Here is a 13,930-nt window from a genome sequence, read left to right on the forward strand (position 1 = left end):
TCGATCGAGGACTGGAGCTTGGGGGGGGGGCATTCGCTGGTCCTCGATGGCGATCAAAGCCGCCTCCATTGTCTCTGCGCTCGTCCATCTACCCATTCATCCCGCCATCGCCGTCGCGTGGTGCTCTTGATCCCAATCGTCTCGCCCGGCAAACCTCGACGACCCCGCACATCCACCCACCGACTCCAGCGCAGGGCAGCGGCTATAGTCTGCATCAAGTGCCCCTTCTGCGGCGCTTGTTTCGACCCCCATATCTCGACAGAAACGAGTTGATCCTGCGCCATTGCATCTGTCAGGCGGCTCGTCCGGCATCCCATCCAACAGCCCAACAAACCAGCATTTCCTTCGACCAAAAGTCTTTGAAACCCACCCAGACCCGCTGACTCCGGCACCATGAGCAGCCAGGGCGATGATTTTGGCGACTTTGGCGACTTTGGCGACTTTAGCGCCCCCGCACCACAAGATGACGCCCAAGCCGGAGCCATTCCAGTCGAGACAGCCCACCCAGCATCGACAGCCGCCCCAGCATCCGAACCGACTCACGGTGCAAATGATGACGGCGACGATGGCGATGGCGATGGCGATGATTTTGGAGACTTTGGCGACTTTGATGCAAGTGTGTCCGTCCCGGCTCCGGCTCCGGCTCCGGCCCAGATCGATGCATCCAAGTCGAATGCAGGCGACAGCGACTTTGGCGACTTTGGCGATTTCGATGAGCCAGTGCCAGCACCGGCACCGACATCGGCCCCCGAGCCGGCCGCAAACTCGGCCACCGTTGCTGCTCCTCCCATCCCGATAGCCGCCGTGCCTGTCCAAGCCAATCCAGAGGAGGAGGAGCGTATCCGACGGGCATTGGTAAGGATCAAGAAAGAACGCACATCATGCAGGAGGATCAAGCTGAGGACCACAGCGACCGACTGGCAATGCGATACGATGGCAAAGTCTGGACAACCAGCGCTGCCGCGCACATTCCTCGATGATGTACATGCCTCGATGCTAACGCCAGGGGAACAACGATCTTCTCCTCGCCCAACTCCAGATGCCCGACAACACTGACGCCGTCCTCCCGGTCTACTATACCGTGCTCGAGAAGCTCAAGAACTGCTTTCCGATCGAGATACCGATTCAACACTACGGACGGGAGACCGCCGAGCCCCTTGTCGTTATCGAAGTCATCGAGAGCCAAACACCACGGACGTCCACCACCCAGCAGAATACTCCGAGCAAGTCAGTCGTGCCCAGCGCCGCCTTTGAATCGGAGCTCTGGTAAGCCCAAACGATCAACACTGACCACCACACTTGGCCTCTACGCACTATCCATCGCCCCCCATGACCCACCACACATTGGCCCCCCCCCGTATTCAATTTACGGGAGGAGCATGGCGATCTTTGGGTCGCTCACAGCGGCTATCACGAATGGGCAGGTACGATCTGTGGGGCCAGCTATCGAGCGAGACGGTTTACTCCGAGTCGATGGCATCCAAGTTCCGATGGCGCAAGTCCACTGTCCGGAAAGAGTTCCTGAATGCCCTGGGTGTGAAGGTCGTCGAAGAGCCCAACGTAAGTCCATCCGGTCTCGAGAAGCGATGGTCGCTGTCGTCCAACGACAGGGGACACTGCAAGTGAGCAAAGCGGGGTCCGCCGATTCTCACCCTGGAAACAACGGCCGTGCCCCCCTGTATCATTATCGCCTCTCACTCTGACCAACGATGCAGCAAAACTCGATGTCGACAACAACACTGCCGCTGGAGCAGTCTCAGTCGTCCTTGAACGACCCGATGGCTCCTCGCTCCTCGCAGCACGTCTCCAAAAAGACCTCGATCGCGGCTTTGAGCTCGTCGATTCTGCCAAGCGGGCCGCTTTCGGGAGATTCGCGCGAGAGCGATCTGATGGAGGCCAAGCGACTATGCGACATTACCGAAGGTGAGACAGGCAAGAGGGCAGATGGGGTAGAGAGGGTAGAGAGGGGGATTCATCGTCTTGTCTACGGCATGTCCACAACGATGGCTTGATCCTGACCCTCCTTTCTTCGTGCATGTTGCTCGTTCCAGACGACATGCGCCGCAAGACCAACGAGGAACTCAATCAGCTGGTGGCACAACTGTCGGCGTATCATCAAAAGATGCAGGAGCAGGCCAACTACTGGCTCGACGCCAAGGAGCAGCTGGTGATGGATGCCGAAATGCACAACAAGATGATTGCGAGCCTGGTGCAGTATGCACAGCAACAGCAAGTCGGCGTCAAGGGTACGTAGCAGGGAGACGTGGACATGTGGGTGGGAGAAGGAGGGAGTTGTGGAGGATGGAGGGCGGATGGTAATGTGGCATCTTTGGACGAGGCAAATGACGACGAACGAGCAATCGACAGTCGATGGGGTTTGTGCTGATGTGCAGTCCCGGAGCCGTGGCCGCCAGGATCGGCTCCCAATTCACCCCGATGAGCCAGGATTCGCCATGGTGCATCGGGTGGCGGTCGATACCGCTCGGTACCTGGCGGCGCATGACCATCCGGAGGACAGCACCAGCGCCTCGGACACAGCCTCATTGACGGCATAGCGCTGTGCATTGCGAGGGCTATGCCAGAGATCATCGGATCAGATCGAGTCCACCTGCAACGATACGTTGCGACGGACGGAGAGCGATATCGACCAGCCCAGATGTGCCTTCCGTTTCCCAACCACTCATCCGCTCATTCGTTCGCAGGCAAGAACAGCAAAAAGCCCGGCAATCGATTCTTCTGACCCCACATGGCGCCAGCCCATCAGAGCATGTTTTTGTTCACTGGCGGCTGGCTTTTGTTGGGGATCAGCGGCCTCGCCAACGCCACAGGCCATGTTCGAGCGGGAAAATGGCTCGGCGCGAACGAGAGGGGTTCAAGTCAGCATGAGCCACAGATCCCGGTGCAGACCGGAGGGAATCCACGCCAATGCATTCCACCTCCCGACGATGATTGAGTCGCCCTGGGGATGAGAGGGCGGGAGACGGCAGGTGATGTGACGGAGGCGGCAGGTGATGTGACGGAAACAGGCGCAGACGATTCAGGAGGACAACGCAGGGGGAGATCAGGGCGGGGCAGGGCACTGCCGACGACGCTGCTGTGCGAGCATGCTTTTGCAGATGGCAAAAGGAGGGAGATGGCGGTAACAAAGACGGGCCCGGAAGTACCGATGCGATTGCAGGGGAGGCATCATGCGGATGCAAGCGATGGACAAAAATGCGGGAAAGGACACGAGGGCACACGGGGGGTCATCTGGACGGGGACGATTGGCGGAAAGAGCTTTTCATGCGCCGTCGGGGACAGCCGGGACGGGACGAGCACGAGCATGAGCGGTATGGACGAGGACGTGAATGTGGATGCTGCAGACGGCGATGCGAATGAACAAAGTGTTGGGCTGGCTGTGTTGGATGTGTTAGATGTGTTGGTTGTATTAGATGCATTGGATGTGTTGGATGTATTGGATGTATTGGATATCGTCGTCTCGCATCATCTGCTCCAGCCGCACTCACTCCCACATCCAATGCATCAAACACATCCAATGCATCAAACACATCAAACACATCCAATGCTTCATGAACACCACCAGACAAGCCCGGACAGCCCGGAGCGGCGCGCGCCTGTCCGCCGGCCGGCCCGGTGCTGCGCACACAGCAGCCAATGGCAGCGCCGCTGCGGGCACCGTGTCCGGCGGGCCGTGTGTGTGTGGCCCGATCGCGGCCGATGCGCCCGTTTGTGGCACCACGCGGGAGGGCGGCAGACACAGCGCACAGCGCACAGCGGCGGCACAGCGGCAGTACAGCCGCACAGACACAGCGCAGACACAGCACAGACACAGCGCCCGCTGACACGGCGCTGACACGCGACGCTCTGCGCACTGCCACAGTCCCACCGCGCCCCGGCGTCCCGGCCCTCGCCGGCACAAATATTGCCCAGCGTGGCCCCCCCCCTGAGGCCGCCGCCGCCAGTCCCGACCAAACAAATACCCTCGCTGTACCTGCCATTGCCGACCAACAACCATCTGCCATCTGCGATTGCCGACCAACAACCACCAACCGACAACCATCTGCCATTGCCGTCGCAGGTACTTTCGTGCTCCATCGCCATCGTGACCATCGTCGCCATCGTCGTCCTGCGGTGGCTGTCCCAAACAGATCCACTGATGCGCTCCCAACGCTTCCCAGTTCCTCGTCCCGGTGTGGGCGGCTCCGTCTCTCTTTTTTTGCACTAACCAACCTCGCGCTGTTTTCAACTTGTTTCCACTCGCCTCCCATTCGCCATCCCCGCACTGCGTTCCGTCAACAACTTCCAGCCTCTTGCCGCCAACTACTTTCACGCTCCAGCCGCCAACAACTCCCGGCCCCAGCCTGCTCCCCCCCGCTTCCGCTCTACTTGCATGCTTCATCATCCATGTCGACCACCGTCTCTCGACCCGATTTGATCCTCTCGATTCTGCCGCCGTCGCATCCCGCGACCGACTTTGTCCAAGGCTTCAATGGCATCGGCAAACCCTTCACCGTCGCCGGCATCATCCACATCAAGAACAAATCCTTTGACAGTCACACCGTTCCCCTCCTCTCCGTCTCGCTCGTGGGCACAATGACCTATCCCGCCATGGTCATGGTCCCGGACGGCACCCGCATGCCCATCAAGACCCCAAAGACTGCAAAGCCCGAGGAGGTCTTCTTCAACCAGACCGTCACCTTTATCGACCCCAAGGCCAAGGACGAGCCCGCCGCCCTCGGCCCCGGCATCGCCGACATCTGGCCCTTCACCTTCCTGGTCGAGAACACGCTCCTGCCGCCCGCCTCCGATGCCAAGTCTCGCCCCGTCACCCGGCCTTCGTCGCTTCCTTTTGTGAGCTATCATCTGCTGGTGCGCTACCGCAAAGGCGGCGATCCGCCGTCCCTCGTTTATGAGGAGACCATGGCACTGGTGAGTCATTCTTCGCGCTGGCTGTGGGGTGAAGTGCACCGTCCGTGGCGTGGCAAGGCCAGACACTGCATACAGGCTTGCGCGGGGGAGGGAGTTTTCGCTTTCGGCGGGTGTACTCCCGGCTGTGCCCATTCCTCGGGATCGACACCCGCCTCGACGATGCCCTTGGTGCTGCCGTGGGACGCACCTGCATTAGTTTCACACCAATCGCCATGGTGCGCATCTGGTGGCTGCATCGGATCGCCTGCAATCTCCAGGGCAGCCTCGCTCGATGCCATCCCGCTCTTCGTATGCAATCGTGCTCCGTTCGTGGCTGACCTCGGCTATCGTCTTCCTCCGATCCGTCGTTGCTGCAGAATACCCTGCCCCGTTACGATGCCTCTCTGGTCCGCAAAGTCATGCGCTCGCCAAAGCACACCTTCAAGCTCATGGATACCCTCGTGGCCGCCGAGTTCAAGTTCCCCGCCCTCAACTTTGCCGCCGGCGACGACATCACCGTCTCCTTCCGCTGCATATCTCGCTCACATCGCGACCGTGTCGAGTCCCTCACCTTCCACCTCAAAGAATATGTCTACGTCGAGACCGGCACCGGCGACGACATCACCTCTGCCAGCCTCGAGGCCCTCGAAAACGCCAGCACCCCCGTGCAGATCTCGGCCGCCCAGAACGGCAACTTTGTCAACGATACCCAGGTGTCGCTACGCTGCCCCACCTTCCCACGCTCCTCGTACAACTACAGCCTCGCCACCATCGCCGCCGACAAAAAGTCGGCTCCCAGGTGGATCAAGGTCGAGGTCCGCCATGCCGTCTCCCTGAAGATCCACTACCGCAGCCTGCCGCGCAACTCCTCGCCCGCACCTACCTTTGCAGAGTCCTTCTTCAGCCCCGGCCTGAGCTTTGGCTTGCCACTGTACACCGCTACCAGCACTGGCTCTGCCCACTCCTATTCTGCCTCGCCGCCCAAGACTCCGCCTCCTCGCACTCCCCCGCCGCCTTACTCGAGCCCCACTCCTGGAGAACTCGAGGATACCCTCTACGAGTTCCCCATCACCGTCGCCAGCTTTGATCGCAAGAGCGCCCGGTCCGCCTCGCGCAAGCACGAGGATTTGATCTGGACGTCTCTCTCCGACACGGCGATCCAGAAAGAGTACAGCATCATGGACAATGTCTACGGCACCAGCATCGATGTTGCGTTCCAGGACTGGAAGAAGAAGAAGGAGATCCTCGTTGCCAAGATCATGGACTTTGGCGACTACTTTCATGCCCCGGCGGAGACATCGTCTCCATCGCCCTTGCATCGCCCTGCAGCGTCGTCTGCGATCCCGGTCCCAACTTTGAATTCTGCTGCAACTGCTGCTGCTTCAACCTCGGTCCCAGCCTCGGTCCCAGCCTCGGTCCCAGTCTCTGTATCTCCGCCCAAACCAACCTCGGCCGCCGCCTCGCTCGCCTCCACTGCTGCATCTCAAGCCACCAACACGACCACTACCATGTCTCCGGCTACGTCTCTCTCTCCAACCACAAACTTGGCTTCCATGGTGTCGTCCATCGTGTCCGCACCGACCTCTGGCGACCGCAAGTTTACTTCTGCACCACTGAATTCTTCTCCGCTGAGCGATAGAAAACTGGGTTCCCACACGCCTCCGCACTCTGGCCCATCCTCGCCCGACCCTGGTGCTGCCGCTACCCTTCCTTCCACCATGTCCAACGACCGTCGGGTGTCCGCCAGCGCATCCAACAGCAACCGCGGTCGATGGAGCTTGATAGATGCGGCTCGATATTACTTTGCTCACTCTTGAGCGTATCCGACACCGCCCCCGCCCCCGCCTCCTCCATATACACCTTGCTCGGCTGTGCTTTTCTGTACATTACCCATCATCGCCGCGGCCTACCTGCTCCCTTCCTTCCTTGCCTCCACGTTCGGAGCCAAACTAAGCAAAAAAAAAAAGCAAATTAATAGCATCCTTCTCCCGACACTACTCTCATCATTTGCCAAGCTCAGTTGCTGCCCGATCCTTGATCCTCAGCACTTCTCCCTCCTCGCCCGCACTTGCGATATCCAACCAGCAAAGCCTCCTCGACTCTGTCCAGCATTCTCCTCCGTTTTCGCCCCGGATCCTTTGACCCTTGGACAATTCTCCCTCCTTTCACACTTCATTCGTTCGTTCATTCATTCGTTCACTCGTTCATTCATTCATTCATTCATTCGTTCATTCGTTTCATTCGTTCGTTCATTCGTTCGTTCATTCGTTCATTCGTTTCATTCGTTCGTTCATTCGTTCGTTCATTCGTTCATTCGTTTCATTCGTTCGTTCATTCGTTCGTTCACTCGTTCGTTCGATTGTATTTTTCGGCGTTTCTCTGTTTGCATTCGTCGGTGACGGAAATACACTCAAGTTACGCATGGAGTGGCGACTAGCTGTATCTGTGTGCTGTGCGGGATATTCGCCGCTGTGCATGCTCGCTGTTGTCCATGCCCGCCGCTGCCAGCAGCATTCATGCAGTTGGCGCAGGCCAAATCGGATCGACACGAAGCGATCTCGCCAGGCTGGACACGCTGTGGCGCAAGGCAAGTGTCGCTCACATGACCGCGATGGCATGCCCCATTTTGATCGGCCTTTGGCAACCAGATCCGATCTCCATCCCGCCGCCCTCGTCCTTCCAGGCCCTCCTCCAGTCGCACTCGGGCTCCCTCGACAGCTTTCGTGTGCTCTGTCCTGGTTCAAGCCGAACACAGCCAACCTCCTCTTGCTCCATCATGGCACTCGCCCTCGACAAGAAGCGAATTCCTGTAATGAACAATCTGCACAACTGACCATGCACACCCACGACGAAAGCTGATTCTGGCAAACAATTGCTTTCTCATCACGGAATCGTATTCTATCTTTCCCCCCCCCCACATTTATTCTTGGACAATTCACGGATGAAAATGTGCGATGAACAGGGCCCGGCCAAATCCTTCGTACCGCTGCTGGAGCCCGGATCGCTGACACAGCAGCCTTTCACACCCGAGAAGCGCCAGGACGGACGATCGGCCCACCAGATCCGGCCATTCTGTACGATCAGCGAGAGGAGAACCGAGGGTCACTCTGTGCAAACGTCGCGCTCGCTGCTGTGTGTGTAGGAGGGTGGTGCGAAAGAGAGCGAGAGAGAGAGGGTGTGTGTGCGGAAGGATGGACTGGACGGATATGTTCGTGTCGGCATGCCAAATTGTGGCAAATGTGCGGGCCGACTGCACTGGGCTCGTTCATGGTTGGATGTCCCCCGTGCTGGCCACGGTCCTCTGTATCAACGCCTGAACTGACCCGACGCTGGCATGGGTCGATATCGGAATGTCTCCGACGAACGAAACTGCACCCAGTCTCCAAGATCGGTGCCATCAAGCAAGCCAACGGATCGGCCTACATCGAGTTTGGGAACCTCAAAGTGACTTGCAGCGTGTGCGTATCATCGCTATGTGTGATCTTTGATCTCGCCTGAGTGGACAACCGAGATGGCAGCAATGGAAGGACGAAGGATGCTGCAGAGTGCCGCGACTGTCGTGCTTGCTCGTCTTTCGGATCGACTCGGAGCCATTGTCGGAAGGCAGCGGCTCATCCGACGACAGGGACACTGACACTGGCTCTGGCGGAAAATGCCCTGCCTTTACTCATTGGGCTGCTCGTTGCTTTAACCATTCATGTCTCAGATATGGGCCTCGCCAGGGCAAGACCAAGACTGCCGATCGCGGCCAGCTGAACTGCGATTTCAAATTTGCCCCGTTCTCATGCTCACGACGCCGCGGATACCCCAAGGTAATCGAATGTTCAGCACAAGCACAGTTTCGACACTGACGCGAGAATAGATCCGCAGGTGTCGTTTTGACGAGAGCGGATCAGCCATTCCAATGCTCTGGACTCGACCCAGTTCCCTGTCCGTTCCCGCATTACCCGCATTACCCGCCTTGCCCGCCTTGCCTTTTGTGGTTTGTCCTGCCTTTGTCGAACCCTCCTTCTCGTCTGCACCACCAGGACCCGGTTGAGAAGGAGTTTGGCATCCTCATCAAGCAGGCTCTGTCGCCCGCCGTTCGATTCGAGACCTTTCCAAAGTCGACGGTCGACATCTTTGTCTATGTGATCGAGAGTGACGGAACAGCCTCATGTCTGGCGGCAGCAATCACTTGCGCATCGCTGGCGCTTGCCGATGCCGGTATCGAAATCAAAGATCTGGTCGTTGCGTCGTCAGCGGTAAGCCCCATGGAGTCTGCGGCGGGTGCGATTGCTTGTCGACCGCCGCCGTTCGTTGCTGGCATTGGATATCTCCAAAGCGCAAGGGCAATATGTGTCTCACGAATCTGCCAAGTATCGCTTATATGCTGGCGCCACTCTCTCCCGCCCACAACATCCCTGCCTCTTTCCCAGGGGTTCTTTGGCGAACAGATTGTCCTGGATTGCTCGACAAAGGAAGAGTCGCTCCAGACGGGCTCGCTGACGCTCTCGTTTATGCCCTCGCTGAACGAAGTCACGCATGTGCTCCAGTCGGGCGAAGTTGCGCCGGAGGCGGCGTTTCAGGTGAGCGATCTCTCACACTTTCTTGGTCTCTGCATCTCTTTGTCGTGGCATCGATGGCATGTCCCGCCAAGTCAATATGCCCCAATGTGCCGATGGAGCTGCCGACATACAACGGCGGGCAGAGACATTGGACTTTGTACGAGCCTGGGGTCGCTCTTCGGCCCCACAGCATCTCGACTCATCGATCCCTCTCTCTCTCATAGGGAATGGAGCTCTGCGTCGATGCCTGCTCCAAGATCCGACCCGTCCTGGACCAGACCCTGGCTGGACAATACGAGCACCGCACCTCCATTTAAAGCGCCGTTCTTCATTCCTCCCTCCCACACTCGCTCCAGAGAGGGTCTGTGTCTGACTAGTTGCCCTGACGACAGGGTGGTCTCGCCAATACAAAAGTCGCCTCAATACATTTATTTCATGGACTGGCCAGAACCGGCGGTATGGCACAGCAGCCAGTCCGGACCCAGCCACACCCCGCACCGCTTCCGTGCCACCGCCCGTCTTGGCGAACACGCAGCCCTCTCCTTTCTGGCATCGTCCTTTCTCACCTTCCTTTCTGGCATCTTCCTTTCTGACATCCTCCCGGACCTGTCTCGTCAAAACAAGCACGGCCATGCTCGGAGAACATAGTGCCGACGTCCAGCCGCCTGCGTCCGAAGCAAAGCTCTACGACTATTTCCTATCCTACCGTGTGAGCACCGAGAGCCAAACGGCCAGGGACCTCAAGGAGCGCCTGGTGTCGATTGCCCTGCGGCGCAATCGCAAGACCCTGTCGGTGTTTTTTGATGTCGACTCTCTCGTCGACGGCCGTGATTGGCGAGATGGCTTCTTGAACGCCTTGCCGAAAACGTCGGTGGCCATCCTGCTCGTCAGCAAGGCCTCGATCGACATTGCCCTGCAGAAGGCCCTCAAAGGCGAGGAAGACAACGTCGAGCTCGAAATCAGGACCGCCCTGGATCGCAAGGATGCCTGCAATGACCTTTTCGTCTTGCCGCTGTGCATTGCAACCTTGGGGGATGTGGGTATCTGGTCTCCCGGGAGTGCTGGGACGGCCGGCGGCTTCCCCTCGAAGGCAGACCGATGTTCCGATGCGCATCAACTCACACTCACCCACACTCACTCACACTTACTCACACTCACTCACACTCGCTCACACTCGCTCTTGCAGGGTGTCTACACCGACTTCAAGCCGTACACGGTGTCCTTTCCCAGCGACCCCAAGTTTGCCACGCTCAAGCAGACCATCGGCCGCATGAACCAGATCCAGATGTTCGGCTTCCGCCCCGACCAGCCTCACAAACGCCTCTACCGGATCCTGAGTCTTATCAGTCCAGTCGACGTCGCCGCCGCTACCGTGCAAAAGCTCAGCCTGGAGCTTGCCTCCAACCCGCGGTACATGGGCCATGTTGAACACCTCGACTCGCTCCTCAGACAGGTTACCCTGACTGGTCGTGCCGTCATCTCCGGCATGGGCGGTATGGGCAAGTCTGTCCTGGCCCGCCAGTTCCTTCAGTTCATGATGGGAACCCTCACCGTCAGCAACGACAGCGAGCTCGGCAGCTTCAAGCTCGAGACCATCGGCGTCAAGCCCCAATATAGCCACGTCTACTGGATCAACTGTTCGACCGAGTCGTCAGTCCTCGACAGCTTCGTCGACATCTTCCCCAACATCCAGCCTGACGAGGTCAAGCGCCATGCGTCCCACTTCCTCGCCGAAAGCCGAAACTACCTTCTGATTCTCGACAATGTCGATGACATTGCGGTCGCAGATGCTGCATTCGAGTATTCAAAGTCCCACGGCTTTGGTGGCGATGTGGTTGTAACGACTCGGTTGCCGTCCCTGCCGGCGGGCCCTCTGCTAACCTCGCTGCGAGCCAGACTGCACAGTTTCCAGCAGGACCCGCTGCGTCTCGGGTCGTGGGAGAACCAGACGACGTTCGACTACATTGTCACGACATCGCCCATGATATCCCGGAAGGTCTCCTCGGAAGGCTCCCGCGACAAACTCAAGAAGATTGTGGACCGTATCGACGGATATCCGCTGGTCATCCAGACTTTCACGGCGTTTGTCGAGTACAACGACCTTCCGATCGACGAGATCGGTGCGCAGTTTGCTGAGGCACTTGGGAGGCAGGACGACAATGGCGACGACGAAACCCGCTCGTCGCTCAAGGTGATTGTCGATCTGTCCATGAATACTCTGCTAAAGAAAGGCGACGAGGGCACAGATGCGTGCCGGCTCTTTGGAGCGATCAGCCTGCTGGCCCCGGATGACATTCCGTACGAACTGATCAAAGTGATCGGACAGAAGATGCAGCTTTCAACCGACGGTAAGTTGCTTGCACGATGTTGGAGAGGGGGGGGGAGAATCCGAGGAGCAAGTCGCAGACCAGGCGATTCAGGCAAGTGAGTATGTGCGTTGAAGGCACGAATGAGCTGCTGCTGAATCTTTCTCGGTGCAGTCGCCCGGCTTGTCAAGGTCTTGTCCCAAAGTGGTCTCATTCAGAGCGGTACCAACGACAGCTACAACACACATTCGCTGACGCAGAGGGTTGCCCATGAGTTTGTCGTGGCTCGCGACCAGCTCGGCGCCAAGGCCGCCGAGAGCGCCGCCAGCGAAGCGCTCCTCGAGCTCGTCAAGATTCCCTGCGACCAAAAATCATTTGCCTTTGGCCGCCATCTCGAGTCCTTTATGAACAAAACTGTCCCCAGCCCATACACCAACGAAATCCACTCAAGCATCGAAATGCGGGTTGCAACGCTTGCCCAGGAGCGAGGGCTCATCTCCAAGTCACTTGCCATGTTCCAGAGCTGCCTTGCCAAGTCAACTGCGTTCTGGAACAGCCAAGTCAACAAACAGAGCTCGAGCGCTCTCAGCTGGATTGGAGAGTCGCATCGCAAGCTAGCGCAATTGGACGAGGCCGAAGAGCATCTCCAGAGATCGTTTGCGATTCTGCAGACCCTGAACATGGCATCAACCAGCATCGAGGCGGTGCGGACCCTCTACCGCATGGGCCTCACGGCCTTTGACCGTGGCCAGCTCGAGAAGGCTCTCCAGTATTACCGGCAGTCGCGCGAGATTCTCATCGATGTGCTCAAGATCAACGAGGGCACAGATGCCGCCAGGATCCTGCTCGCGATGGGATCCGTGGCCGGAAAGCAGAGCAAGTACGAACAGGCTCTTCGCCACTATCACGATGCCCTTGACATCTATGTCAAGACCTTTGGCGGCCGCGAGCACCCCCACGTTGCCTCCACCATCAGCAACATTGCCGTCGTGCTTGCCAGCCAGGGCAAGTTCGACGAGTCCATCAGACACTATGACGAAGCCATCGATATATTTGTGCGAGTTTTTGGCACCCGCGAGCACTATCTCGTTGCCCTCACCCTCAACAACATGGGCACGGCCAAGCGCAGCCAGGGTCGCCTCGAGGACGCACAGCGGTGCTACCAGGAGGCGCTTGAGATCCGGCTCAGGGTCTTTGGAACCCGCGATCATTCGTCGATTGCGGCGTCGTTCAACAATCTGGGGCTCATCGCCCGTGACCAGAAACGGCTCCCGGAAGCCAACGAGTTCTATCAAAAGTCGATCGACATTTACACCAAGGTCTTTGGGACGCGGGTGCACCCTTCCATTGCCACGCTGCTCATTGGCATGGGCAACATCGCCGTCGATCAGGGCCGGTTCGAAGACGCCCTGAGCCACTACAGCGAATCCCTCGAGATATCCACCCGGATCTATGGCACACGCAACCATCCCGAGGTTGCCTCGACGCTCAACAACGTGGCCAGTCTTGCGTATTCCAGGGGCCAGTATGACAAGGCAGCCGCGATATACGAAGAGTCTCTTGCGATTCGCCGCCAGGTGTACAGGACGGACGACCATCCAGACATTGCCCAGGCCATATACAATCTCGGGAACGTGGCCTATGCCCAGACTCGGTACCGAGACGCTCTGGAGCACTACCAAATGGCCCTGTCGATCCGTCAGCGCGTCTACGGTGATCCGACACACCCGGAAATTCGGGACTCTGTCAACATGATCGCGCAGGTGCAGGATATTCTCATGAAGCTGCCGAACCAGCAGGGGAAAGGCTCGGGCAAATCGGCCCCCAGCTCGACCCGACTGGACCAGTGCCGCAACATGTAGGACTCGACCCTCTTTGGTATCCGTTGGGCTGTCGTGCATGTTTCACGGTCCGATGCTCAGTATTTGTTCGAACATGACCAGATCTCCTGGATTGTGCGGAGCCATTTGATTGCATACCGCTGTGCTGGCTTGCGTGTAGAATATCAACGATGCATTTGTATGCTTGATCAGCAGCATGAATATAGTCACGGCTGGTAGTTGCTCGCACTGTCTCTGTCCGCCAACAGCCATGGTAGACATGCCATTGCTTGCCATCTCCACTGCCCCTGCAGCGGGCTGCATTCGACATCCTCCCAATCACGAACGC

The 13,930-nt window shown here is 58.4% G+C and overlaps 4 protein-coding genes across 4 annotated transcripts; all 4 read left to right on the forward strand.

The window, feature by feature from the left end:
• Positions 1 to 245: 245 nt before the first annotated feature.
• On the forward strand, positions 246 to 2,772 carry BJ171DRAFT_308011 (uncharacterized protein). The gene is made up of 6 exons (XM_053107050.1): positions 246 to 855; positions 1,040 to 1,266; positions 1,425 to 1,560; positions 1,716 to 1,923; positions 2,052 to 2,246; positions 2,703 to 2,772. The coding sequence occupies exons 1-6, from the start codon at positions 394 to 396 to the stop codon at positions 2,738 to 2,740; spliced, it is 1,266 nt and encodes a 421-aa protein (XP_052968953.1). The 5' UTR covers positions 246 to 393; the 3' UTR covers positions 2,741 to 2,772.
• Positions 2,773 to 3,963: 1,191 nt separating this feature from the next.
• On the forward strand, positions 3,964 to 6,947 carry BJ171DRAFT_308044 (uncharacterized protein). Its single transcript, XM_053107051.1, has 3 exons — positions 3,964 to 4,078; positions 4,307 to 4,929; positions 5,286 to 6,947. The coding sequence occupies exons 2-3, from the start codon at positions 4,405 to 4,407 to the stop codon at positions 6,723 to 6,725; spliced, it is 1,965 nt and encodes a 654-aa protein (XP_052968954.1). The 5' UTR covers positions 3,964 to 4,078; positions 4,307 to 4,404; the 3' UTR covers positions 6,726 to 6,947.
• A 608-nt stretch (positions 6,948 to 7,555) lies between these two features.
• Positions 7,556 to 9,946, forward strand: BJ171DRAFT_495036 (ribosomal protein S5 domain 2-type protein). The gene is made up of 7 exons (XM_053110075.1): positions 7,556 to 7,717; positions 7,871 to 7,982; positions 8,288 to 8,366; positions 8,615 to 8,720; positions 8,937 to 9,152; positions 9,327 to 9,476; positions 9,680 to 9,946. The coding sequence occupies exons 1-7, from the start codon at positions 7,685 to 7,687 to the stop codon at positions 9,770 to 9,772; spliced, it is 789 nt and encodes a 262-aa protein (XP_052968955.1). The 5' UTR covers positions 7,556 to 7,684; the 3' UTR covers positions 9,773 to 9,946.
• Positions 9,947 to 10,020: 74 nt separating this feature from the next.
• On the forward strand, positions 10,021 to 13,909 carry BJ171DRAFT_439782 (uncharacterized protein). Its single transcript, XM_053108032.1, has 3 exons — positions 10,021 to 10,491; positions 10,642 to 11,803; positions 11,936 to 13,909. Exons 1-3 carry the CDS (start codon positions 10,087 to 10,089, stop codon positions 13,621 to 13,623), a joined length of 3,255 nt encoding a protein of 1,084 aa, XP_052968956.1. The 5' UTR covers positions 10,021 to 10,086; the 3' UTR covers positions 13,624 to 13,909.
• The last annotated feature ends 21 nt before the right edge of the window (positions 13,910 to 13,930 follow it).

This window comes from Polychytrium aggregatum, assembly GCF_025602895.1.
Source record: "Polychytrium aggregatum strain JEL109 chromosome Unknown BJ171scaffold_9, whole genome shotgun sequence".
NCBI lineage: Eukaryota > Fungi > Chytridiomycota > Chytridiomycetes > Polychytriales > Polychytrium > Polychytrium aggregatum.